Raw genomic sequence first — 22,548 nt, 5'->3', positions numbered from 1 at the left:
CATTTTGTGGAGGATCATAAGGAGTGGAGAGCTCCCTCTTGATGCCTTTAGCATCACAAAAGTCCTGAAACTGTTTGGACATATACTCTCCACCATTGTCGGAACGCAAAGCCTTCAGTGTTTTGCCAGTTTGATTCTCAACAAGAGCAACAAACTTCTGAAACACTGAGAATGTATCACTCTTCAAACGAAGAGGATAAACCCACAGCTTGCGTGTGGCATCATCAATAAAAGACACAAAGTATTTTGCCCCTCCCAAAGAAAGCTGAGGCATCTCACATACATCTGTATGCACAAGCTCTAACTGAGCATCTTTCTGTCCAAGAGCTTTCTTGTGGGGGCACTATAGTTGCCTACCATATATACAATGCTCACAAAACTGAAAACTTGAAAACTTTAGAGAAGGCAAGTAACCCAAACGAGACAATTGCTCCATTCCTTTGACACTCATGTGTCCCAACTGGCTATGCCACATAGAGATTTCCGGCAGCTCGGTTGCATTTACATTAGCATGGTGACAAACACCTGCATGCATGAAATAAAGAGTGTCCACCTTAGAGCCTCTGGCAACAACCAGTGAGCCCTTACTAATTTTCCACTTTCCACTACCAAAAATCATTAGATCAAATACCATGACTATAATGACATTTTGTAATGGCATGATATATAAACACCCTTGTTGTAATACAGCATTGCTAAATTGAGTGATTGAAGTTGAGAATTGAGATATGCATCCAAATTAGGAAAAACTATGGCAAAACTCTAGCAGTTGCATGAGGGCATGGCTAAGCTTTTAGAAGAGTACAAAGAGGTGTTTCAAATGCCCAAATTCTTACCACCAAAGAGAGATGTTGATCATGGTATTAAGCTTGAATCAAACACAAAGGCGATTAACAAACACATAACCTCTGCCAAGAATCTTGCATGCATGGTTATCACCCAAATAAACGACTCCTTCATTGCCAGCAGTATACCTGACAAACAAGTCTCTGCAACCTGTGACATGAAAGGAGGGACCTGAATCAATGATCCATGAGTACATACCATGACCACCTGTAAGAAGTGAATGGGCATCAAGTGAAGAAGTAAATAGGACCTCATCCTCACTGCCACCTGCATGTGACACATTGATTTCTTCAATCTTGACTCCACTTTTGGGCTTTACATCTTTGGCTTCATCTTTCTCTTTGTCTTTGCCTTTTCCCTTTTCTTTTTGATCATTTTTCCATTTGTAGCATTGCTTTTTAATGTGTCCCTTCTTGCCACAATAATGGCATTCCAAATCCTTTTTGGAGCGAGACTTGCTCCTTCCCCTTTCTTGGCTTTTTCCCCTTTGCTGGGATCTTCCACGTGCATTCATTGCATTGGACTTTCTAACAGAGTTGTTTTTCCTGTTCATCTCTTCTTGAAGAAGAGCACCCTCAACATCTGCATATGACAGCATAGCATGCGAATTGCTAGTGGCTGTCCTGAAAGTGTCCCAACTCTCTGGCAAAGTGCATAACAGAAAAGTGGCTTTGAACTCATCGTCCATTGCCAACTTTTGATTAATGACCTGGCTGACAATACCATTAAACTCATTTAGATGGGCTGTCATAGACGCCCCTTCCTTCATCTGAAGACCTATGAGTTTCTTCAACCAATACACTTTGCTTGAGGCACTTTGTTGGGCATACAAGTCCTGCAATCTCTGCCACATTCCCCAAGCTGTCTTCTCTTTACGAATGCTGAAAAGTAATGAGTCTGACACAGACAACATGATAGTAGATCTTGCCAGCTCATCCATATCTTCCCACTCTTTAGCAGTAAGAGAAGCGGGCATCACACCCCTTTCTTTGATAGGCTTGTGCTGCTTTTTCTGGAGCAACACATTGTAGCACTGGGTTTGCCAAATATCATAATTATGCGAGCCTTCAAGCTTCTTGATGTGAAGCAATGAAGAGCTCTCACCTGTGGTTGCCATAGCAAAATGCAACCTGTCAATGCCTGACTCCCTGCAAAATGTGCAAACACTGCACCAAAAGGCACACAAAGTGCTCACTGTTGTTCTCCCAAGCTTTATCTCCCACTGCGGAAGCACAAATGCAACTTTTCTCCCACTTTATGTGATGAAATCACCAAAATCTGGTTGCTGCAGATTTTGGACAGCACCTTAAATGTGCTCTATTGCCCTTCCAAAGTACTGTACAGCAGTACCAAGTGCTCACCAATGATGTACCAAACCTGTACCGGCAAGTACAGCAGCTGAAATTGAACCTTTTGGTCACTCAAAACAGTGTACAGCCATGCCAAAACTTGTACAAAACTGTACCAAATCTGTACCAGCAGGTACAGTAGCAATAAATGCTATCTTGGCTGTCCAAATGAGTGAAAATCAGACTTTTACAGTCCCGAACACTGCATACAACAGTCCCGAACAGAAATTGGGCAAAAGCCCCTTGACTGCAAGCTGATTTTTGAGGATTCAAGGCATAAATGTCTTGCCTGCTGCTTTGCCAAGCTCAGCAAGCATACGAACTTGAAAAGCCCCTTGATTTAAGATCAATTTCTGATCATACATGGTACATTGACGCACATGAAGGCATCCAGAGTGTTCACGATGCTTCCCCCTGGCCACATATACATCAAATACATGAAACCCCCTTGATTTACAGGCACATTGAGTGCTTGTAGGGCATCAACACATTATCCACAGCATCAAAAGCGATTGCCTGCATGCAAATCAACCCAATCGGCACAAAAGCCCCTTGATTTGCTCTGCAATTTGCTGCAATTTTGCCCAAATGTGCGATTTCTCACATCATACAGCATGTATGAGTGCTTAATTGCACAATTACATCAAAAGCCCCAAATTTCAACATTTAATTTCTTGCAAATTGATCCTGATTGTGACCAATGTCACCCAATTTTGCCAATTTTGCTCAGAAATTGAGCAATTCGTCACCTGTACCTGCTCAATTGATTGAATTGATAAGAAATTCCCAAAATTGAAGGCAAATACCTCTTAATTTTTTTTTGAATTTCTCTGATCTGCAGGCTGAATTTCTGTTGATGCTATTGCAGAAAAGGAGGCGTCGATTTTTGCTGTTGATGCTGCTGTACACACTGACAATAGAGGGCTAGGCTTGTTGAAGGTACTGCTGATGCGCCTGCAGCTCTTCTGCCGGAAGAAGACGAGCTGCTCAGACGGTTAGGATAGAGCGATGGCGCTTCTAACGACTACAGAGAACAAAACCGCTGCTGGTGTGGACTCTGAAGATTCCGCCCAACGCATTGTGAGCCGACTCCACCTGTAAGCCAGTCGACGACTAACGCCTAGCTGCCTTGTGTTCGCTCCACGCTAATACGCTTTACTGCCTTCGCATACGTTCGCACTGTTGACGCCCGCCTTGTGGACCAGCCTGTTCGCCCTCCCTCTAGCTCCACGATTGTGTCGCCTGTGTATCCGCTCGCTGCTCACGCTGAAGGGCCAGCGCTGCCTTCGTTGTGTAGAGCTACCACACTCGCCTATCAATGGCCTGCATGAAAAAACCTGTGGACGCTCCACCCATGCAAGTGCTCCATGCCATCGCTGAGCAACCAACGCCCTTCACAAAGCTTCAAGGGCGCCCTTCTCAACACCTACAGGCTCCGAATGAAACAAGCAGGGCAACATGGGAATGCACTCTCAAATTAGAGGAATCTTGAAACCCTAAAACACAGCCTGCTCTGATACCAGTTGTGTGGGAGAGAGAAGAATTAGGGTTAGGTTAAGAGTTCATGTGGGAGACATACACAGAGAGAACAAGGGAGAGAGAGAGAGAGTTGTGGGGGTAAGTCAACTCATGAAGATATGAGTGTGTGACTCCCCTATCACACATGTATATTGCACTAGTACACATAGTGCACTTAGTACATTAAAAGTACTAAGTGTACTATGTACTATAACTTATGGGCTTGTACACACTATAAGGGTGGGCATAGTGCCTTTACCCCAACAATGGATAGAGTGGAGATCCTCCATCGCCTTAAGATTTTGGGGTCTAGTTGGCTAGACCAATCTGTGGAAACCTCCGGTTAAGCGTGCATAGGCGTGAACACAACTTGAATGGGTGACCTCTCGTGACTTGTCCCCCACCCAATTTCCAACAAACACCACACCAAGGTGGAAAGGTACGTAAGATATGGTATGAATCAGGTACGTAATGTACGCATTCAAGTACGGGTTGAGATTTTAAGGTATGTTAAATACGTAACGTATGTAAAAACATAAAAAAATATAATATATAGTGTATATATATACAAAAAAATGAATGAAAACCCGCAAACTTTAAATTTAAAAAACAATTCACTTCTAAACAACAACACAATTACCAAAATGAGAGCTATCAGTAAACAAAAGCATAAATAGGTTTCAGAAATGGAATCACTCAAACATTCAGTACCCATGACTCAAATGCCACGGGTTACATACTATAAGCAATCAATAAAAATTTAAAAGTTAAAAGATAGTTTACTATCTAGAGAAGCCAAAAAATAATAGTTCTAGTCACTAGTGTCACTGTCACTACACATTGCAGAGTGCTCAAATTGCAGAGTGCTCAATGATCAATCCACTTCATCACCATCAGATCATGAAGAAGATGAAGATTCAAGATCTCCATCTGTCAACATGTTTCCTTCGCTATCATACTCTTAGCTCTGGCTCTGCAGTGGTGGTGACCATAGCGGCTATCATCGCATCATCATTATTCCTCGTTGCAATATCTGTATCAATGAGAGGAATGACTACCGGAGGGGGGGAACCTGCCACGTACGGATCCGTACCGTAGGGTACAATACCGTACCATACACTAAAACGTACCTTATCATAAGGTACGTACGTATGGATGCAACCTTGCACCACACTAGGACAAGAATGCGCCCCCCCCCCCCCCCCCCCCCCCCCCGCGGGGCTGCTTGCCGCTCTCTGGGCCTCTCTTGTTCCGACACATGGAACATGCCAGGTTATCCAAATTATGAAATACAATGTCTTGAGTGATACCCTTAAATCTACGAATTCGTTTATGGAATCCATAAAGCATAGAAACCTGTCTTCAATCTCCAAACCTCGTCATTCACTGGGCACCCATCACGACATCAGCCAGCACTCAAAGCGTTTCCCCAGTATGAAGAGGGCCTTCAGTTTTTTTAAATTATCATTGTATATACCATCTTTCATGATGTCACTGTTTTTATCATTGTATCTATCATCCTTCATGATGTATGTATCGACAGTATAGTGCATGTTTTCATTTTGTAACAATTTATCAGTTCACATTGTTTTTTCTATCTTTCTCACCAAGGACAGTGAGCACTCTAGTGGTGGGCAATGAGTAGCTACTAAAGGTGCCCACACTGGACTGTTCCGGCCGGACCATTCCAGGGTGCCACACTGGATCATCCTGAACTTGGACCGCCACACTGGATCACCTCGATGTTGGACTGTCCCACTGGACCATGCCAGATCATTCAGTGGAATATCCAGAAACGAAAATGCACCACCAACGGATACATATGAGAGGTGCACGCACATGTATGGAAGGCACCACATTGTCACTCCGATCGCATCTACCAGGGATAAAAGATGCCATCGACTCCACCGACTCCACCACACCTTGCAGGAATCATTCAAATGGCCCTCAACTCATCTTGGAGGACATTCTTAACCTTTCCATCTAGTTGAAGGGGACATCCTTTTCCATTTAGTCTATTGTAGTCACTTGTCATTGTCGTCTCTGTGTCGTCCTACTCACTGTGACCACTGCTGGGTGTGCACGGTACAGTGAAGGGCATGTAACAGCTTGTTTGGAGTAATGGAAGTAATTCTTACAGTGTTCTTGTCATTGTGCTATGCTCATATTTTAATCTGTCTTAGTTTGCTCATCGATATATTGTGTCGTGAGTATTGAGGACTCCAGACATACTGCGTAGAGGAGAACCACTACTTTAGTGTGCCGGGCAACCAACCTTGCTACACTATTGCTCTTACAAAAGTGTCAAAGACCCAACACTTAGTACGGGGCTCCTGGAAGTTGCCTGGAAACATTCTCTCTCTAGAGGAGCTAGAGAGGTACGCCCTCTTGCTAGTCGGTCTGTGGCAGCCGTGGTCATGCAAAACTTGGAAAGTGAAGTTACTCCAAGGTATATGTACAATCTCCATTAGGGCCTCTTTGTATAAGAAAGATAATCATGAGGTGATCAGGTAAGATGTATTGAAGACAATAACCTTGGCTTTGCCCAAATTGACCGAATGGTCTCTCCCTGCAAAATCTGTCCAATGCATCCAAGGGTTTATGCAAACCCTCAGCTGAATCTGAGATCAAGTCAATGTTGTCAGAGCATGTAGCAATATGGGCAATTTTTTCTCAGCAAATGGTGAGCATCTACCTCTGAAACTTTCCATGAATACTGCAATCGCATCAATGTATACTGAAGAATGTAGGAGTGCTACATATGTCTCCCGAGAGTCCACTTGGTGCACGTACTCGGCCAAGTACTGCCTCATATAGTTCCATCACACCCCATATCATATCATGTGAACATTGGAGCTCCTAGGGCATCCTATCGAGCGAGAGAGAGAGAGAGAGAGAGAGAGAGAGAGAGAGAGAGAGAGAGAGAGAGAGAGAAATGAAATGAAATGTTATATTAACGTCTTCAAAAGGCCATAATGACCTATGAGAGAGAGAGAGAGAAATGAAATGAAATGTTATATTAACGTCTTCAAAAGGCCATAATGACCTATAAGAGAGAGAGAGAGAGACCCGAATGACGAAGGTGTCACGGTTCCTTCTGGCGGAGAGGTGACTTCTAATATTGAGATCTATGCACTGAGCAATTATCTTAGGGAGTTCTTGCCTTACCTATACACATGTTAGTGGCGTGTCTGGCCTTCTTTGGGCTCATTCCACACCCAAGGGTAAGCAGCTCCCTATGAGGCACAGTTGTTCACTTGGTTGCTAAGGGGCCCACAATGGCTGGAGACGAGTGATGGCATCTCGACGCCTTTTGGTATCTCAGCCACCAAAGAGTTAGATGATGCATATGAATCATCAGGATGCCAATCTTCTTTGCCTAATGGCAGCTGGGTGCTAACCTTTGAACTACCTGAAATTAGCTTGGGAAATGGTAGTCTGTATCCTAATTCCTTTCCTAGCTTGAGTATGTCACTCTTTGAACCATGTAAAGAGGTGAGGCATGTGCTTGACAGTTGCTTTTATTTGCAGGTAATGCTGGATTCAATTTAGAAAGGAGGGCGAAATCAATCAGGGATTTGCATGACATAAGTGGTGAAGGAAACATTGAAAGTATGCTTTCTGTTGAAAAAGGACTGCGTGAACTAGCATCTTTAAAGGTCTGATTACTTAACATCTCTGTGCAGTCATTGGCAATCATTGTATAATTAAGAATTTCGGTGTCAAATTAAAGTTCAGAGTAGTTTACCAGTAATAAATCTGTTTTTGTTGGAAGGTTGAAGATGCTATCATGCTTGCTATGGCTCAGCAAAGGCGTCCGAGTCCCATTAGAGTCGGTCAGGCATTCTTAGGTGTGCTTGTTTAAACTTCCTACTTTCAAAGACTCAAATTTGTGTTTCTTGAAACATTTCACTTTTCTTTGACAGTTCTAATGACAATCATTGTACTTTTTTAGCATTACAAGACCTTTGCTTGAATTAGTTAGAATTCAAAAGCTATGGGAAAACACTCCGATTGCTTCTTTTATCTCAAGTAATTTAGGTAATCATGCAATATAATTATCTTCTTGGGTTTCTTAATCATACCGCTGCCCTCTTTAATCTCGGGAGAAATCAAGAGCTTAGGGAAAAATTAGTTAACTGAATGTGTGTGTGCGTCATAGTTACATGCAACGGAAACAATGGAAATGGATGTCGTCTCCGCAATAAAACGGTCGGAAAGTAGGAAATGGAAATGGCTAGGAAATAGCACAGCTTTAACATTATATCATAGAAAATGATGAAAAAAGTTGAGAGAAAGAGGGGAGTAACTTGGGATAGACCATGATAACAAGGAAAATTTAGAAAAACCAAAAGTAAGCATGAGAGAAGTGTGAGAGAAATCTTCAGGAAACGGGAGTTTCCACAACTTCAGCTAGGAAACGGCTGTCTCCTCTTACTATGGTGTGTGTGTGTGTTTCATGATAGATTACCTCTAAATTGTTATGGTAGCCATTCATAAACCAAGAAATTTTGACATTTCATTCCACAAATCACTACGTTTCATCAAAATCAGTACATTTCATTCCACAAACGACTACGTTTCATCAAAATGAATTTGGCCAGAAAAATTATAGGCCATGTGCAATGTCAACAAAGTTTTTTGTATATAAGTTGTCTTGATGCCATTGTGGTAATGATCCTCTCTTTCCAAAACCTACACAAAGACCTGTCATGCCATGTCTGTTATTTGTCATGCATTTATAGGTTTTCTCTTTGTAATCGGGGGACTTCCCAGGCAAAAAACCCTTGACTCACACACATAGGCTTTTAGAAAGGCCAATCACAATCTTCATCATTAAGAGAAAGATCTTCCAGAGTTGTAAGTGCTTGCTTTGTGGCTGCGGATGTCTCATCTTTAGGGACATCTTCTTCTTTAGATTCTTGTACAAGGTTGGTCTGTGTCTTTTGCTTCTCTTTGGCCATCATTTTGAAGCATCTTTCCTCCTTGTGTTCAAGCTTTTTGTAGTAGTTGCATCTGATGTTCTTGTTCCCCTTTTTCCACTTGGTTACCGTAGCTCTCTTAGAATTGACCCCTTTCTCAAATTGACTTTTGAGACTACAGTCTTCCTCAATCAAGACTGTAGTCATATCATCATATGACATCTCTTGAGCTATCCTTAAAAATAAAAATTTGGAGATCTCTTACATAGTGGATAAAAGCACATCCTTCTTATCGTTTTTGTCCATTGTAACTCATGGTGGATGGAGGACAGCCATGGTGAGAGAGAGAGAGAGAGAGAGAGAGAGAGAGAGAGAGAGAGAGAGAGAGAAATGAAATGTTATATTAACGTCTTCAAAAGGCCATAATGACCTATGAGACCAAAAAGCTACATCATGGTGGATCTGATACAATGTCTGGATAAAAAACCAGAAAATGAAAAATAAAGATGATACTACTGGCACCTAGAAAATGAAACTGGAACTGGAAGGTAAACAGAAACCCTTATAGGGTGTGAATATAGTGAGAGGGGGAGGGGGGGGGTACGCTATGGAGGTGAGTGGACTACAGTGGGGAGATACAAAATCATGTGGGACGGGGGGCTACACTATGGAGGTGCCTCCATCTCATAATATGTCCTGCATCGGACGCTGGCGGATCTCCTCAATATCCTCTGTGGTCAGCACCCTGACTGAGAGAGAGAGGTGACAAAGCTCAAGAGAGAAAGGTTGCACAACTCAAATGATACTGTAGGATTATACATATGTGGTAGTGAACAGGGGCTTACCAGGGGCACTTTTTCCCTCTACACGTTATAGAGGTTTCCTCCCCCTAGACATTTGGTGTGTTCGGACACCTACACTTTTACATTTCGGGTTTGTACTTAGGGTACTTGTGGTTGTACACATCTTATTACTTCATTCTAGTAAATCCATACTTCCAAGCTCTCTATTGCTCCCTACTCTTGACAAACCTTCTTTAGTCATAGTGATATGGGTTGTAAATTGCAATCAGGTGATACAAAAGAACACAATGATGCCATCACCCAAACTCTCCTGCGAGCTCCGCCTCATCCCCCTCCCGTCTTCCTTCCTGCTGCTTCTCGCCGTCGCGCGCCCCCCTCTCCCCCCCCCCCCCCCCCGCCTTTTCCTCCGCTTCGTGGCTCTTCTCCCCGCCTTCTCCCTCACCTCCCCCTCCGTCTCTCCCCTCCTCCCACCGTTAGCTCCCCCGCCTCAGCTCCCCCTCCGCCCCCCCCCCCCCCCCCCCCCGCTCCGCCCCCGCTAACCTCTCTCCTTCCGCCTCTCCGTTTCCTCGTAGGGCTGTGTCCCTCCCGTTGGTGACCCCGGTTTCTGGCCTTTTCCCTCTGGAGGACTCCATGGAAGCCGCTCCGACTACCCCCGCCGATTCCGGTCTCCGGCTGGATCTCACAGATGCAGATCATCAGTTGTTTGTCTCCACAGTATCCGCTCTTGAGGCCTCCTCCTTGGTCTGCAAGATAGTGGGTAGCCGTTCGATGCGGAGAGAGCTTCGCGACCTTCTGCAAGGTAGCCTCGTTGGCGTGCCTGCCAAGATCGTCAGCGTCGATTTTTTGGGACGTGGCTACTACCAGGTGGATTTCGAGCCCCCCCCCCAGGCAGCTCAGACGGTGTTGGCTCGGAGCCCCATTGCCCTCGCTCATCTCGGGTGTTCCTGGCGCGATGGACTCACGGTTTCGACCCCGCTTCTGACCCGCTAGCAGGCGCGACAGGTTTCCCCATCACTATCTGCTTTCCTGGACTCCGCAGGGAGTACTTGCCCCTCTTGTCATCCATTGGCAAGGCGTTCGGGCAGGTGGTGGAGACGCCTCAGACAGCGGCTTCAGTGATAGCTCGGGCAGCAGGACTCCCGACCATTCGCGTTGTGGTTCTGTCACCGGAGTCCCTCCCGAAGACGATCCTCCTCCCTTGTCTTTCTGGAGGACATCTGATACAGCGCGTGGAGTATTCGGGCCTCCCCGGCCAGTGTTACATCTGTCGGGAGATGGGCCACCTCGCACGCGCCTGTCCCCGCAAGGGGGTTCATCCTTCACGCTCTGCCGCCTCTGGACCCCCTTTAGGAGGCCCGAGGGGTGGCCATCCACCTCAGAGACCGGACATCCCTGGCTCGTCTCAGCAGGCGCCATCATCTGACGAGCAGGCCCCGACGGAGGATGCCGCGCAGACCCAGGAGGCTGGCGGATGGCAGGAGGTTCGCCGGCGAAAACGCCCGGCCCACAGGGACCGTCGCAGACGCCTGCAGGCAGCACAGGCTGGCGGACAGGCGACTCCGGCTGGCGTCGAGGCACCTACCCGCACTTATGCTCCAGTCAGGGATAGGCGGCCAGCAGGTCCCACCCCGATGGACGAGGATTCAGTCTCAGTGCCCGTTGAGGCCGCCGGTGGAGCCCCCCACGTGGAGACCCTGCTGTCGCCCCCCCCTCCCCGCGGGGGGCCCCGCTCCCTCCATGGAGCTGATTCCTGAGGATCCCGGGCCGCACTCTACGACCCCCGGCCCCTCTTCCCCTCACTCGGAGAGCACTCCTTCCACCCCCCCTCCCCCCCCCCAGCCCACCCCCTCCCGCCTCCCCCAGCGGCCCCCCCTGACACCTCTCCTCTGGCAAATGCCTCTCCATCCTCTCCTCGCTCTCCCCCCTCCTCTCCGCGAGCCACCATCCCTCCCTCGGCCTCTCCAGGATACTCCTCCAGACCACCCACTGCCCCGGGGCAGCGCAGCTGGGTAGGCCAGAGTTCAGTTCAGCGGCTGTTCCACCGCCACTCCGGGCCGGTGGAGATGGCGATCCTAGCTTCGCCCGCCACAGAGTTCTCTCCAGCCTCCCCTGGGGGGCGCCCGCGAGTGATGGGGCTCCCAGTGGATTACGGTTTTTTTAGGTGTCTCCAGTTGGATGCTGGCCCGTTCGAGACACTGGTCGCGCCCTTGCGAGTTTGCGTGGTGTGCCATCCCTCTCGTTCTCCTTCAGTGGTGAGCAGCATGGTGGCCTTCTCCTTTCCTCTCAGTGTTGCCCCAGGCACAGCATGGGATTGCAACTCTGTAGAGGAAGTTTTGCGTGATCAGATACTGGAGTTTTCTCACCACTTCAGTGACTTGGGACTCACGGACCTATTGCAGACCCGATTACGCTCAGCCCGCATGAGCTTGTTTGGTATAGGAGATTGGTGGGCGGATCTGGTCCACACCTCAGTTGAGGCGGTGCTACTGATTCTCCTCCACGCCGCCCCGAGGATGCAGCCTACCTTTAGATACATATATGCAGAGGATTGGTCTCACGCCTATGCCCTGGACAGGGCGAAGGTGGAGTGGGGCTGGACACAGAGACAGGTCACCCTCTTTTTGGAGAGACTCCGCACCTGGACAGACAGTGACTATTCTCCCTCCAAGCCGGCGCCCAAGACTCGCAGAGTGGAGGGCAGCTCATCCGGGCCGGCTTAGAGGGGTGAGCCAGTGGCGGCTGCTTCACTTGCCATAGCTCATCCATGAGGATCCTCTCATGGAACATCCAGGGTCTTGGTGGACCTCGCTGCTACATTGGTCGGGGCAGACTTCGCCAGGAGATCCAGAGGGCTCTCGTTGGAGGACCCATAGATATCCTTTTCATCCAGGAGCACCACCTTTCTGCCGGGCGTACCCGCACCTGCGGGAAGATCTTGCCGGGCAGGAGTCACACTTTTTGGTCACCGGCATATGGCCCCCAGGGGAACCAGGGTGGAGTATGCATCTCAGTCAGCGACCGAGCAGCTTCTATCCAAGGTTGTGGATTCTGGCAATCTGGTCCAGGGTCGAGCGTAGTGGATCATCCTTCGGGTTGGGGAAGACCGCATTGGCTTCCTCAACTTCTACACCCCTAATGGGGCGACCGGGAGAGCTGAGTTCTGGAGCACCATTAGGCAGTCCCTCCCCATGGCAGACCATTGGTGCCTAGGGGGGGGATTGCAACATGCTGGAGGATGCAGCGGATAGGATGGGGGGCAGCCAGGAGACCATTCATGGGCCGGAGCTCGCTGCCTGGGAGGAACTAGTGCTGGAGGTGAGAGGCCAGGATCCGTGGACTCTCTCGGAGTTTGGCAGGTTGCAGGGGAGTTTATCTTTCTCGCGCTCGGATAGACGGGCCACAGGAGTTAACCTTTCTCGCATCGACAGGTTTTACATTGATGAGTGGGCTTGCGATAGAGGTGGCACTGTGGGTATACTTGCAGGCTCCTCGTTTTCAGACCACTTTCCAGTGCTTCTCCAGATCGAGGACCCTACGAGAGGAGAGCGAGGCCAGAGCGTCCGGATTCCAGATTGTCTCATAGAGGAGCCCGAGATTGTGACCAGAGTTGAGTAGGTATGGCAGGAGCTTCAGTTCAGGAGAGGATCGGCAGCTAGCGATCTTGACAGGGGTTTGCAGGAGATCAGTAGGATGCTCAGACAGGCTGCCCTGGACCGTCTGGAGGCTTTCCGAGAGCAGGAGAGGAGCCTGCGGAGGAGTCTAGCTTCCCTTCAGAGACTTCAGGAGAGGGATCCTACGAGCCCTTGGATTTCAGAGCAGATGGAGTCAGCTCGCACAGAGATCAGATCCATCGAGGAGAGGAGGGTGGAGTTCCGATTCCATGCTCGGGCTTCTTTTTGGACACAGGCTGGAGACAGAGTGACTCGAGATTTCTTTGAGGCGATAGGGCCTCGCTTCAGACGAGAGGGTCACAGGCGTTTTCGGCAGGCTGATGGCCAGGTAGTGGTGGATCCCCCCAGGGTTCGGGCGATCGCCACAGATTTTTACAGGGATCTGCTCTCTGCTGAGCCAGCAGATGACAGGGTGAGAGAGGCTCGGGAGGCAGTCTGGAGCTTCACGAGACCGGTTGTGCCGGCCCATTTGCAGCACTCCCTTCTCTCCCCCTTCTCGGATACGGAACTGGAGGAGGCTCTTCAGGCACTTCCTCGGGGCAAATGCCCAGGAGAGGACAGTCTCTCAGTGGCTTTCTTCTAGAGGTACTGGGGTCTCTTGCATAGGGGTTTCAGATTGGCATTCCAGGAGATCATGGAGTCGGGAGACATGCCGGACAGCATGGCAGAGGGGTTGATCCACTTGATCCCCAAAGAGGGAGGAGACAGACTGGAGATGAGACAGTGGAGACCGATCACCTTGCTAGGCACGGCCTACAAGGTCCTAGCTAAGGCGATCAGCAGGCGGCTTCAGCCCCACCTTCCGGACATCATCCACTCCACGCAGACTGGCTTCATCCAGGATAGGAGCATCCTGGATAACATCTTCTCTTTCTGGGAGGCTACGGCTTTGGCTAGATTTCGGCAGGAGGATCTGGCAGTGCTCCTACTCGACTTCGAGAAGGCATATGATCGGGTGGACTGGGCCTTCTTGGAAGGCACTATGGAGAGGATGGGCTTCCCCCCTCAGTGGATCCGTGGGGTCTCTGCATTCTACACATCGGCTCATAGCCAGGTGCTGATACAGGGCGTGCGCGGAGAGAGGTTCCAGCTCTCGCGCTCGGTTCACAGGGGTGCCCCTTGGCACCCTTTCTTTTTCTTTTTGTGGCGGAGGCCATGAGCACTTTCTTGACGGCACAGGATACAGCTTTGCGGGGCCTCCAGCTCCCCATCCGCACCTCGGAGGAGCTCCTAGACTCGGAGTTTGCGGATGACACTGCCCTCTATCTTCAGGGAGGGGAGGAGAACCTCCGCCGCTTCGCCTCAGCCATGGACAGGTTTTGCAGAGCCTCGGGCGCTTTGATCAACTGGCACAAGTCGTGTGGGTTGTGGGTCAGTTCTGTGTCCCCCCCCCGACTTGGAGGCTAGTTGATGGGTTTCAGTGGCTGCCCCCAGCACTACAGTGCGCTATTTGGGATGCTATGTGGGCATCGACATATCTCCGGAGCAGCAGATAGCCCCCCTTCTTCTGAGCATTCGGAAGAAGCTTCTGTATTGGAGTACCGCTCGTTTATCTCTGGCTGGCCGAGTGGTTGTGGCCAACCAGGTTCTGCTTGCTACCATGTGGTACATCACTTCTTGTTGGGCCTTCTCTCGGGCGTGCATTGGCCTGGTGCAGAGGCTCATCAGGAACTTTCTTTGGTTCGGTGGCGACGGGCGGCCCGCCAGGGCCAAGGTGGCATGGGCTGTGATCACTCAGCCGAGGGAGAGAGGCGGCCTGGGCATAGTTGATCCTATTTGTCAGAGCCGGGCTTTGCTTGGCAAGTTGGTGGTTCGTGGCCTCCTACCAGGCGCTGAGCCGTGGAAGGAGTTTCTTGTTTCCAGGATTCTCAGCCGCACTCCTTCTCTTAGCGACCCCTGGACCCCAGCATTAGGTGGATCTTTACAGAGCAGCGATCCAGAGGAGTGGGCCTTGGTTTCGAGGAGCGTTTTGCAGCTAGCCTTTTGAGGGCCTGGGAGCATCTGAGGCCGTCACTCTTCCAGACTTCCCCGGGCACCGATGAGGAGCGCCTGAGGCAGCCATTGATCTGGAACCCCTTGATCCAACTTCCCAGTGGTCATATGGTTGGATCGCGATCTCATGTGTCGTGGGGCCCGTTGAGCTCCGGCCTAGCCCAGTCCTTAGACGACTGGATATGTTTTCAGCAGCTGCCTCTAGAGGTTCAGGAGAGGAGACTCAGCGGGATGAGGGGCAGAGAGTTGATGAGGCAGGACATTGAGGCGGCCATCCCCCGGGAGTGGCGGACTCCAGTACAGGACCCTCCACCACCACAGTGGATGGGCGTCTTTACTCGGCATGAGATCCTTCTAGCGGTCTGCGGCTCAGCAGAGAGAGTCGCCCCACTCACCTTCGAGGTGGGAGAGGGAGGCCAGCTTCAGAGGACCCGACTAGATTTGGATGAGTTCCAGGGTTGCATCTTTCAGAGGGTGCCGGTGGTCGGCTTTCATTAGAGACAGTGGCATGTAGACTCCTCACCGGCCTCGATAGGGGAGGACTATTCTTGGAGATTATGGGCTTGGGACAGCAGGCCTCTTATTCGCCTTCAGTGGGATCCAGGCGAGTGGCTTTGGCGAGATCCCTACTCAGCCCCTACCTGCCCAAGCACCCCCTTTTTTCAGTACACAGCGAGGCTGGGGCGGCGGATCCAGAGGCACAGGATAGCGGGCACCCCGGCGGCGGCCGAGCATTGGCGGCGAGACAGGGGCTCTCCCCTGCCTTCTGGCAGCGCCTTTGGGCCAGCTTCCGGCCCCGGAAGGTGACGCTTTTTCTCTGGCTTACAGCGCATAGAGGACTGGCTGTGGGGGCTTGGCTAGCTTTTGGCATACACCTAGCGTCCTGCCCGCGGTGCGGCCATGCACAGGAGTCGCAGCGGCACTGCTTATGGGATTGCCCACAGGCACAGCAGGTCTGGCAACGCGCTCTCAGGATGGTTTTTGCAAGCTCGCCAGGTGAGATGATGGTGATGTGGGGTGCGGTGGCTTGGGCCACGGACAGCGGCCCGGCCCTTGGATACGAGGACGTCCCTGGCAGTGTGACCATCCAGGTCTCTGACAGGGCGATGGCGGTGGTTCCGACGCCAGACTTCTCTTCGGCAGTCTCCCAGGAGGGGGACGGGCACAGATGGGAGATGATCAGCAGCATGACGGCTTGGCTCATATGGAGAGCCCGATGCAGGGAGGCCATAGACCGCCAGGCGACTCCACCGACGGAGGTCATACAGGCCCTCTGGGTGGACATCATTCACACCTTGAGAGGACACTGGGGGAAACTTCAGGGCGACTCGGATCGCATGAGAGATCGCCGCAAGGCGTTCCTTCGCACTTTGGCAGCCTGGCTCTTTCCTCATCGCGAGAGGCGAGGATGTCACTTGGCACTACAGGTCTCCAGTTTGGCTCTTCTCACCTCCCGCATGTACTACTAGGTAGCTCCCCCCAGAGAGCGGCCAGCCACGGGGGTGGAGCTCCGGTGTTCACTGTGTTTATTATCCCTCCTTGTGAGGTGAGCTTTGTAGCCTTATGGCGTTTTCTCATTAACTAATAAAAGGATCGTTTTTTCAAAAAAAAAAATACTTTTATATAAAAGAAAATTCTTTTATGCATCTATTTATGCATAGAAATTAAATCCAATGAAAATCACACTTTAAAAAATTTTTTATGTATCACTTTATACATAAAAATCAATATTGATGAAAGTAACACTTTTATAATAAAAATAAATTCTTTTATGCATCACTTTATGTATAAAAATCAATATTGATGAAAGTAACACTTTTATAATAAAAATAAATTCTTTTATGCATCACTTTATGCATAAAAATCAATATTGATGAAAGTAACACTTTTATAATAAAAATAAATTCTTTTATGCATCACTTTATGCATAAAAATCAATATTGATGAAAGTAACACTTTTATAATAAAAATAAATTCTTTTATGCATCACTTTATGCATAAAAAATTAATTTTGGTGAAAGTAACACTTTTATAATATAAATAAATTCTTTTATGCATCATTTTATGTATAAAAATCAATATTGGTGAAAGTAACACTTTTATAATAAAAATAAATTCTTTTATGCATCACTTTATGCATAAAATCAAAATTGATGAAAGTAACACTTTTATAATAAAAATAAATTCTTTTATGCATTACTTTATGCATAAAAAGTAATTTTTGATGAAAGTAACAATTTTATAATAAAAATAAATTCTTTTATTCATCATTTTATGCATAAAAATCAATATTGATGAAAGTAACATTTTTATAATAAAATTAAATTCTTTTATGCATCACTTTATGCATAAAAATTAATTTTGATAAAAGTAATACTTTTATAATAATAAAAAAATATCCAATATGCATCTTTCTATGCATAGAATTTAAATCTAATGAAAATCACACTTTTATAATAAGAAAAATCTTTTATGCATAAAAATCAACATTGATGAAAGTAACATTTTCATAATAAAAATAAATTCTTTTAGGCATCACTTTATGCATAAAAATCAATTTTGATAAAAGTAACACTTTATTATAAAAATAAATTCTTTTATGCATCATTTTATGTATAAAAATCAATATTGATGAAAGTAACACTTTTATAATAAAAATATTTTCAATATGAATCTTTCTATGCATAGAATGAAAATAACACTTTTAGAATACACAAACGGAGGGGATTACTCTTCTTGAATAACATAAAGATAAAACTTATTTTCATAAAATTTAAGAAACTTTTTCCATAACCTCCTTTGTATGGTTGACCATTTTTTAATTTTTACATTCTAAATCTACTTAGAATTTACCTCAAGATGAATTTAACAGTCTAATCTAATCAATTCTCATTTTTTTAAGAGTAAACAATATGAAAAGTTTAATTCTATTTATTTGATTACACAACTTGGATAAAGAAGGGCTGGATTCACAATGAAGAGAAGGGGAAAGCCTTTCCATCAAGCCATAACATACAATTTCAATTTAAAAGAAGTAAGAAATAAAAAACCATATAATAGAATTAAAAAAAGTAAATTTTTTAACTTACATGGAGTTTTGTTAGCTTTCCTTTGGCTTGAGGGATTGAGGGTTCTACTCTTGCTTGGATCAAGAGTGGCCACTAATTCTTTGTAGAGGAATTAGTAAAAAAACAAGTGAATTATCAATGAATTCAATGTTTTTGGCTCTAGGGAGGAGTAGAGTAACAGTGCATAAAACACTATTAAGCTTCTACAAAGAGAAAGGCTCCTATTTGTAGGAAAAAATGAGCGTGTAACCAAGCAAACTGATTCTAGAAATTTTCAGATCAGTTTGGTCAATTTTTGACTATTTTTGGGTCAGTTTAGTTCACTTTTTGGACCTAGTTTTGAACTAGGAAAGAGGAGAAATGAAATATCTGATTTTATTGATTTAAAATTGAAAAGCAATGATGAGAAAAAGGTGTCTACTTCATGAGGGGGAATCCCTATCTTTTGGTATCAAAAATCGGTTTTTTAAACTATTTTCCTTGGTCCTTAGTCCACTCTTCATCTTATGTGAACGTTAACTCATTTTTGAGAGGTTTTTATTTTATTTTCCAATTTATCTCCTGCTTACATTTGGATTAATCTTTGGTCCATAGGAATCTTAATCTAAAATTTTCAGAAAATCTAGACTTTTAGGATAAGGTCTTTTGAACAGATTATAATTTATTTTTAATGCACCTTCTGAAATTCTTTTTAAACTTCTATTTCGGAAGAATTTATCTTAATAAGAAGAGATATTTTTCATCCAAAAATATCTGAAAACTGAGTTATCTCTCTCTAGAATATTTGCTCTCTCTAGGTCAAAACAGTTAGAAACAAAATCTTTTATTATTCTGAAAAGGGGATTGATTACAAGGGAAGGTACTGGACATCTTGAGGGGCTGGGGAGAAATCTTACATTCTCTCCCACTTGAAAAACGCGAGATGTCCTCATCTCGCAAACTGGGGGTAATCCCGCAACAGTTGGGCTTCTTTCTCCCAGGTGGCATCTTCAAAAGTATAGAACTTCCATTTGACCAATAATTCATCAGAATTCTGTTCTTGAGAACCTTGTCTCAAACATCAAGGATTTCTTCAGGTTGGAGTTCCATCTGTCCTTGGGTTGAAGAAGTTAAGATCTACATGATTCGGGCTTGGTACATACTTTTTAAGAAGGCTGACATGAAATACATTATGTACTTTGAGATGAGCAGGCAGAAGAAGCTCGTAGGCTAAGTCACCTACTCTCTTTGTAATCAGATATGGTGCACAATACCTGGGGGATAACTTCTTGTACTTCCCAAGAGATAGAGAACTTCTTTTGGGACGTACTCGAATGAAGACCATATCGGCTTCTTTGAATTTTCTGTCTATCCTCTTCTTATCTGCATATTGCTTCTGTCTATCCTGGACAACTTTTATATCTTTGCGGATTGATTGCATCTATTGCTCCATGTCGTCAAGCATCTGTCTGGACATCTCGACCCTAATCAATGGGTCGGACCAAGTTAATGGAGTTAAGCAATCTTGTCCATACAGGGCTTTGAAAGGGCTCATCCGGATACTTGGTGATAAGAAGCATTGTAAGGGAACTCGACTAGGTACAAATATCTTAGCCACTTCTTGGGTTCCCTGCCACAGCATGACCGAAGTATATCTTCGATTACTTGGTTTACCCTTTTTGTTTGACCGTCGGTCTCGGGGTGGTAAGCTGTACTGAGATCCAAGAAAGTTTCTACTGCTTCGAAAAATGCAGTCCAGAATCTTGACGTGAATCTGGGTAGGCCATGCAATCTAAAGATTTCCTTGAGGAACACTCTGGCGACATCCACTGCAGTGTAGGTTTCTTTTACTGGAATCAGACGGGCAACTTTGGTAAGTCTATCAACTACCACGAAGATGGAGTTGTAACCTAATTGCACTGAAGGTAATCCAGTAATAAAATCCATACTGATACATTTCCGCTTCATCGGGGGGATCTCTAATGGATGTAACTTCCCATGCATTTTTACTCTCTCGGCTTTGACTTTCTGACATGTCAGACATTGACGTACATGATTAAGTATATCCTTTTTTAGACCAGGCCAACAAAAGCTTTTCTTTACAAACATGTAGGTCTTGATGAAACCTGGATGTCCTGCAATAAGGCTGTCATGGGCTTCATTCATAATTTGACTCTTAGTCCCCACATCATTGGGAATGCATAGCTTGCGATTATAATACATAATTCCATTATCCAGGCTGTACCCTTGAACTCGGTTCAACTCCTGAGGGGTTTTGCTTTCCTGCATAAGTAGGGTAGCAATAGGGCCAAAGAATCTATCCTACATGATCTTCTCTCTTGCCTCATTAATCAATGGATTTGACACCACTGTAATTGCAAGCAAGGAGGCTTTTCTGCTGAGGGCATCTGCTACTACATTTTCTTTGCGTGAGCGGTACTTGATTTCAAAATCAAATTCTTGCAGGGTTTGCATCCACCTTCTTTGGCGCATGTTGAGATCCTTCTGAGTGAAGATCCACTTTAAGCTCTGATGATCTATCATCAAAGTGAATCTTTGACCCAGTAGGTAATGTCTCCATAACTTCAGGGCATATACTACTGAAAGTAGCTCCAGATCGTGGACATCATAATTCCTCTCATGCGTTCTGAATTTTCGGGATTCGTAGGCCACTGCATGACCTTCTTGCATGAGTGCACCTCCTAGGGCAAAACCACTGGCATCAGTTGCTACCTCAAAGGGTAGAGAGAAATCTGGCAGCTTTAGAACGGGATTGGTTACCAAGGCGGTATTCAGCTTATGAAAAGCACTCTGGCACCTGGCAGACCATTGAAACATGGTATTCTTCTTGAGAAGATTAGTCAGGGGGGAAGCTATGAGAGCATACTTTGGTATAAAAGTTCTATACCAACCAGTCAATCCCAAGAATCCCCCAACTTCTTTTATTGTCTTTGGTTCAGGCTAATCTATGATTGCTTGGACTTTTGCGGAATTTGGAGAAATTCCATCTTTGGATACCAGAAAGCCCAAGTATTCAACATGGTCAGCAGAGAAAGTGTATTTGCTCTTTTTTGCAAAGAGTTGGTGCTTCCTTAGAATCTCAAGAACTTTTCGAACATGAGCTTCATGGTCAGCTGCATTCTTTGAGTAAATCAAAATATCATCAAAGAAAACAAGAACAAAATCATCAAAGTGTTTTCCTGAGAATGTCCTGCATTAGGCGATTGAATGTAGTTGGGGCATTTGTCAATCCAAACGGCATGACAGTGAATTCATAATGCCCATAGCGAGTATTGATGGCTGTCTTCGGGATATCTTGATCATTAATCCTAATCTGGTAATACCCTGATTTGAGATCTATCTTTGCGAAGATCTGGGCTCCATTTAGCATGTCCAGAAGCTCATCAATTCTGGAGATAGGATATTTATTCTTAACTGTCAGCTGGTTGAGATCTCTGTAATCCACACAGAGTCTTAACGTTGTGTGGACAAAAATAGAGGCTGATAGTGTGTACATACATGTACATGGCGTGTGTGAAGTTTCGCATTTGAGAGCATTGTCAGGTGTACAGAGTAAATGTATTGATGTGAGCATGTACAGGCCTGTCCGGTAAAAGGTCCACTGGAATTGATTTCATCTCCTCGTTTGGCTCTGAGTATGTGTACACGCCCAAATGTATGGGCATTGAAGCTGTGTTTGAAAAGCATCTGGAGGTTTGAGCCATAAAATGTTAAGGTGGCCAATGCAGCTTGAGTATTAGTGTGAAAAAAAGAAAAAATGAATGTGGCCATTTTGTAGGCCTTCTAAGAAGAAAAATAAATATAATATTGATGTGGCCATAAAAATTGAAGGCCACATGGAGCTAAAGGTGGCCGCCAGCGCACCTTTTAGAAGCTTGGTGAAGCACGTGAAGAGTGTGTGGCTGGTGATTGCGGGCGCTGCAAGGATCTTCACCAAAATAGAGAAGGAGAGAGCTTTGGGCTGTGGTAAAATTGCGAAGACAGGAACAGGTGTAGGGCTTTTGATAAGGCCGTCGCCGTGTTGTGGAGGAGGGATCTCTGCAAAAACGCAATAGCTGTGTGCGTATATTGGTCGTGGAAGGGCTCTTCTGCAAAGGATCAGAGAGCAGAGAAAACATACCACAAAAAACCAGAGGAGCAGCGCAGTTTTGCAGGTCCTGGGTTGAGGTCACCTGGTTTTTTCTGCGCCGGGAGTTTGCAGGGCAGAGGACGAGGTCGCCTTGTTGTTCAGGAGGCTCTCTTGGGCGCAACAGTGGTTTTGGAGGGCAGGTGCAGTTGGGGTGTGTGGCCGTTGTGTAGCAACTGGAGACCTCCCGTATGAAAGAAGTGGTTGACGGGCTAGAGGAGCCGGTGGGGCTATGCAGCGCAGCCGAGCGAGC

General features: G+C 46.4%; 1 protein-coding gene across 4 annotated transcripts in view; it reads left to right on the top strand.

The window, feature by feature from the left end:
* The window catches only part of LOC147628343 (coiled-coil domain-containing protein SCD2-like), a 115,817-nt gene that overhangs the window by 60,543 nt on the left and 32,726 nt on the right, over positions 1–22,548 (top strand). For all 4 annotated transcript variants that reach the window (XR_015268075.1, XR_015268074.1, XM_086813432.1 and 1 more), the window contains 2 exons: positions 7,245–7,372; positions 7,489–7,564. Coding sequence is in view for 2 of the 4 variants with exons in the window: in XM_086813432.1 (XP_086669558.1) it covers positions 7,245–7,372; positions 7,489–7,564 (204 nt within the window). In the remaining 2 variants the exon portion in view is untranslated. The remainder of the gene's footprint in view (positions 1–7,244; positions 7,373–7,488; positions 7,565–22,548) is intronic.

The sequence above is a fragment of the Cibotium barometz genome, chromosome 19 (genome assembly GCF_041138505.1).
Source record: "Cibotium barometz isolate CiBa-2024 chromosome 19, ASM4113850v1, whole genome shotgun sequence".
In the NCBI taxonomy this organism is placed as follows: Eukaryota; Viridiplantae; Streptophyta; class Polypodiopsida; order Cyatheales; family Cibotiaceae; genus Cibotium; species Cibotium barometz.
The sequence above is the reverse complement of the archived record's forward strand: the minus strand, read 5'-3'. Positions and strand labels throughout refer to the sequence as shown.